The sequence below is a fragment of the Cinclus cinclus genome, chromosome 6, assembly GCF_963662255.1.
Source record: "Cinclus cinclus chromosome 6, bCinCin1.1, whole genome shotgun sequence".
NCBI lineage: Eukaryota > Metazoa > Chordata > Aves > Passeriformes > Cinclidae > Cinclus > Cinclus cinclus.
This window is the reverse complement of record NC_085051.1, coordinates 40,858,480-40,864,356: the sequence shown is the minus strand read 5'-3', so window position 1 is coordinate 40,864,356 and position 5,877 is coordinate 40,858,480. Positions and strand designations below refer to the sequence as shown.

The 5,877-nt window shown below is 45.0% G+C and overlaps 1 protein-coding gene across 1 annotated transcript; it reads left to right on the top strand.

Moving 5' to 3' along the window:
- The first annotated feature begins 221 nt into the window (after positions 1–221).
- Positions 222–5,245, top strand: ZDHHC22 (zinc finger DHHC-type palmitoyltransferase 22). The gene is made up of 2 exons (XM_062495694.1): positions 222–780; positions 4,980–5,245. The coding sequence occupies exons 1-2, from the start codon at positions 222–224 to the stop codon at positions 5,243–5,245; spliced, it is 825 nt and encodes a 274-aa protein (XP_062351678.1).
- Positions 5,246–5,877: the final 632 nt, after the last annotated feature.

The window sequence follows — 5,877 nt, the reverse complement described above, 5'->3', positions numbered from 1 at the left end:
TGTCTCCTCCGGGAACCGGGGAGCGGTCGCTGCCCACGGGCTGTCCCTTTGCCTCGGCCCGGCAGGGGCCGTGGGGCGGCGGCGAGGAAGAGCGGCCCCCGGAGGGCATTTCCCGAAGGCGGCGGGGCCGGGACCCGGCAGGAAATGGAAGAATGAAGTATGCAGCCGGAGCGGTGATGTTCCTTCTCTCCTTGCTTTCCCCTGCAGGAACGTAATCCGCAATGCTAGTTCTCAGGTTACTCAATGTTGTCGCTCCAGCCTACTTCTTGTGCATCTCCCTAGTGACCTTCGTCCTCCAGATCTTTGTCTTCATCCCCAGCATGTTCAGAGACCCTTCCACCACTCCACTTTTCTCGCCTGCTCTGCTGCATGGGGCCCTCTTCCTCTTCCTCTCAGCTAATGCCCTGGGCAACTACGTCCTTGTGATCCAGAGCTCCCCCGAGGACTTGGGCAAGGACTTAAACTTGGGCGAAGGAGCTGAAGTGGCAGACTGGCTGGATGGAAACAGGTCCCCTGGCTCAGGCTTGTACAGCACTCACTTCTGTAGATTGTGTGCCAGAGTCACCCAGAGGCATGACCACCACTGTTTCTTCACAGGGAACTGCATCGGGAGCAGGAACATGCGAAACTTCATCATGTTCTGCCTCTACACCTCCCTGGCTTGCCTTCACTCCCTGGTGGCAGGCATGGCTTACATTTCTGCTACACTTTCCATGTCCTTTGTGGACCCACTGGCCTTCCTCACTCTTCTGCCTCACTCCATCAGCGAGTTCTTCTCAGGTAAGGACTCCTTGCTCAGAGATGAGGAGCATGTTCCTCCTCCAGGGCTCCTGGGATGGGGGGACATGTTCTTCCTTGGATAGCCATCTGTGTGGAGGTGTGGTATGGAAATGGGCAAGAGGGGCAATTTGCCTTCTTTGGAGGCTACAGACAGCCTTTTTGAAAGACTTTGCTTCACCTGAAATAGAAGCTGTAGAACAGAGCAGCGCTACACTCCAGGTTACATCCATTGCTATATTCCAAATGCATTAGGCTCTGGAAAATGCCCCATAACCAACTTGGTGGTGATAGAATAGAGCTATCTGTTGTGCAGACCTGTGTTGTAATTAGACAGAGGAAATGGATGTCACTGCAGGTATGGGGGATCTTTTGCCTGTCCTATAGGTAGAGGTGGGGAGGTCCTGTAGGCTTTTGTACCCTACAAATCTGCAGCAGGTATACCCCTATCCCAGCAAGTATATCTTATCCAGGTCCACTCACTCCCTTCAATGTCATCTGTCTTCTGCCTCCTGGCAGTGCAAACTTACCAAGATTTTTCATCTTCAGCACAGGAGAATTGAGGTTCAGGCAACAGAAACAGAGAGAGGAGTTAATGTGACATGATTAGCTGCCTGTCTTGTGACCCCAGTCTGGGACATAAGTCCACAGAGAACCAGGGGAAATGTGCTGCTCTTTGCAAAAGCTCCACATCAAAAGCAAATGCCTCCTTCTCCTTGTTACCATTCCTTACCCTTCTTTCTACTTCTTTCCCTTTCCCCCTGCCTTTCTGTAAATCTCCACAACACTTGTCCTTTCCTCTCCTGATTTTGCTCCCATAAGTCATCCTCTGCTCTTGTAGGGCAAGAAGCCTTGCCTCTTCACCTTTCAACACACCCTCAAACTCTCCAACCCCAATTCTTTCTCTGTCCAAACCCAAGAGTTATACAGATCCTGACCTCAGAGAAGGGATTATGCAGACAGCCTAGACTGTTACTCTGCCCTGAGAGTGACTGCTGAAAATTGCCATCTCCCCCCATGCAGCTCCTGCCTCATACACTTACATCAGCTTTTACTAGACTAAAATAGGTATCCCATGTATTTTAGCTTTGCAGGTTCAGCTGAGCTCAGTAAGAAGGGAGTCTGTTTTGGGTTGTGCACTGTCACCAGAAGTGTTGATTAAAATCTGAGTGTGGAGGCTCCACTGCTGGGAATACAGGAGCCAGAGAGGCCCTGGCTTGCCTTTCAGATTCCAGGCTGGGTTGCCGTCTGAAAACAAACAAATACTCTCTACTTGGCAAATTTGCAGATTTGTCATGGTAATCACTGAAAGACAATAAACATGAAATCCTGCCATGACATTTTTATGGAATCATTTTTCCAATTAGAAGAATTTTTGTAAATAATATTGCATGAGCTTTACTAGCATTAAAAACACTGGGAATGATTTTCCCCTGTGCCTAAGCTCTGCTCAGTGCAGCAGTCTGGGAGGGGGAGCAGGGATACGGGAGGAGATTATCAAGGAATTAGTTCTCTCTGACTCTGAGGGCTCATCTGCACAGAGGTGGATCCTGGCATATATTTGCAGAGACACTGAAATGACCCAGCTCTGGTGACAGCAACTGTGGTGCCAAGACAGCATGTGGGCTGTCATTGAGTGGGACACAATGGGGCTGGGTGCAGAGCTAAGAGCCAGAACACCCTTGAGAGGCAGCAGCTTCCAGCAGCTCCCACCAAATCTCTAGTTCTGCTGAGAACTGCTGCCTCACACAGCAAGATACAGGCATGTGGTGTCTTGATTGCTTGGGAAGAAGGGCCTACTGGGATTCTACCAGCACACTGAACCTCCATTTCAGGAAAGAAAAATACAGTCTTGAATGGTTACCTGGAAGGGTTGCTCACACAGTATTTTTCAGCTAATGTAACTATTACTTAAGGGTTGTTGTATGATCCAAACAGAGGACTGTGATAACAGGAAAAAACTTTCTCCTTCTCCATCATTCCCACTGTACTGCAGAAGTAGTAGAGGAGGATGAAGGGTTAATCTGATGATCTTATGTCAGCTAAGTGTTCTCTGCTTTCATGCTGGGAAAGTTTTCAGCTGGCTCATTCTGCCCAGACTATACTCAAGAATGGATTTCAGAATCTGACCCAAAGTCGATAACTACAACCTACAATACAATCTTATACAATAACTACAACCTACAATCCATGCTTTTCTGGCATGGACAATATATGGCAATATAAGCTGGGTCACTTAGAGCAAAAAAAAATCCAAGACTAAAATAGACTGTGGGGATGAGTGGCAAATGGAGAGCAGTACTGTAAACACATCATATTGGACCACAGAAATTATAGAAAATGCTTTATGTAGGTAGCCTGAAGAATAGGTTAAAAAAATCATGCATCTGGAAAGGATGGCTCAGAGATGCTTAATATTTCCAAGGGGAAACAAGGGTAATTACTTCCTGAATGTGAATTTCAGCAAGTCAGATAAATAAAGCTTATAGGTGCCTTGCAAAAGGTCTAAAGAAAATCTCTCTCTTTCCATATCCCATCTCAGTATCAACTGTAGGAAAAAAAAGTGTCTGTCACACTCTGGTCCAGTAAAATAGGGACAGAGAATCCAGTATTTGGCTCTGGGCTTCCTACCTGGTAGATTAAGTCATTCTGACAGAATTGGTATAAGGATTTGTCATTATCCTAAGGGGCTTGTTCTCTTGCTGTGTTGCATATGGAGCCCACGGACCTGAATGGGATCTAATAAGAAGGGAAAGATGACATCGCATTTAGGAAGAAAACTGAATGATTCCTCCACCTTTTTAGAGTGAAGACAGTCTCTGAAAGCTTGAGGCTGTAGTCAGTGTCCTTACAAACTATCCTCAGAAGAGCCTGCCCCAATCTCTCACTTACAGCACTGCCATGTGGAAAAGATGGGATTCACAGATTGCAAAACCAGTGATACCATCTAATCCAGCCTTCTGCATAAGGGAAGCAAGAGATGCATATCCAGTGACCCTTCTGTTGAACTTAAAACCTGAAACACCCATACACCTCTTTTAGGCAGCACACCTCTATTGTCCGTACAATCCCTGATCTACCACTATTGGACTTGTAGGGCTTGCCCATGGTGTTCCAGAGGAACAGAAGCATGTGAGAACTTTTTCATTTCTAAAGCTGATAAGAACCAGTGAAAAGAGATCAGCTATTTATACCAGTATTGACACACATTTAATTTCTTTTGTGTAAATATGCCAGTGTATAAAGATGGGTGTTTAATAAAACACCAATATGCACAAAATATGTGCATAAACATCATATGGGCACACAGGGAATGTTATATTAATGGGTTTATATCTGCTTACACTCTGAAAGGTCACTCACTGACACCTGCTGTTATACTAATATTTTCCAGAAGGAGTTCTAAAATCTTTCTAGAGGAAAGGTCCTACAAAATGTTTTTATTCAAATATATTCACCACAAATATATACTAAAATGCACCTAGTTTATTTAGGAGCTTCAGATATTCAAAGTATTTTGAGTATTCTAGCAGTAGCTAATAAAAGGAATTTGGATTGCATTTTAGAAAGGTTTCTGTTTCTTTCTTGCATTCACATGAAAACTGCCTTGCCTCAAAGGTTGGAAAGTCATTATTGATTTATTTTTCTTTTTTAATATATATATGTGTGTATATATATGTGTGTGTGTATGTGTATATATACACACACATAATCACACAGTAGAGATGAAGAAAAAGAGAAATCAGAAATATTTCTGCCTTGTGTTAATACAAACAGTAAGGCATGCTAGAAGGATCTACTGGTCTTTTCAAAATCCTAGAAATCTTAGATTCCCTATGATGACCAGGTAAATCCTTAAATAAATTAATCATTGTTCAGAATAGTGCTAGAGTCTTACAGATGTGCTTTACTTCTGGCTGAATTTGTCTCTGTAATCTAGATCCTCAGATTAACAACAAAAAGAGAAGTGTACAGGAGACCATTATGATTTTAATATTTCTGCAGCAGGTCCATTGCATCAGACACTATGAAGGAAATAATTAATTATAGTTAGAGCAACCAGCCTGTCTTGTTCCTACCTCCCCACTTGCAGCCAGAGAAAACAGGTGGTTTGTTGGTTCCTAGGGCTGTGTTACACTGCATGTGGGGTGTGTCTAAGTTTTTTGTTTTATTGTCCTCCCTCCCTCCCTCCTGGTCTTCAGGAGCTCTCCTTAGCTCTGAGATGTTTGTCATCCTCATGCTCTACCTCTGGCTTGGGATTGGACTGGCCTGTGCTGGCTTCTGCTGTCACCAGATGCTGCTGATCCTGCGTGGGCAGACACGGTACCAGGTGCGGAAAGGAGTGGTGGTAAGAGCCCGGCCCTGGAGGGAGAACCTGCAAGAAGTCTTTGGCAAGAAGTGGCTGCTAGGACTTCTCATCCCTGTGCAGAACGTGGAGAGTAGCTACCGTAGGCAGAAAGAGAAATAAAATCCCTGTCTTTGTGTGTGTGTGTGTGTGTGTGTGCATCCCACACACACAACACCTTCCCTGTTCTCTCCCACTGTCTCCTGGATCACTACAGAGCTGGGCTACTCCATCTCTCGGGATTGCAGCTGCTGTGGGAGGAGAGGATGAGCTATGAAACAGAATACATTTAGCATATTAACATGGAAATCACAAACCATGTAGATGAGATACTGCAGCTTCGTAGTCACATCACTGCATCTGCATATGTGGCAACAGTCTTGGAAGTGGCAGAAAACTTAGTCAGACCCTCCTGTGGTTTCCTGTCTGAATTCCAGTCCTCGGCCCCATTAGTCACCCTATATAGTCTTAACAAACTGCAGGAGGAGCCTGGGCTGTTGTGAAAGACTGTAAGAATGTTTTTCTAGTCTTTGGGAGGGTTTTGTGGAGTGCCTTTTTGGCTCTTATATACTTGAGGTAAATTCACATGAGAGCATCATTCCAGAAGTGTTTGGACAATGATCTCAGGTACCTGGTGTGATTCTTGGGATTGTCCTGTGCAGGGCAAAGAGCTGGATTTCAATGATCCTTGTGGGTCCCTTCAGTCTCAAGATATGATTCTTGATTCACAATACTGACAAGCTCTTAATGACAGA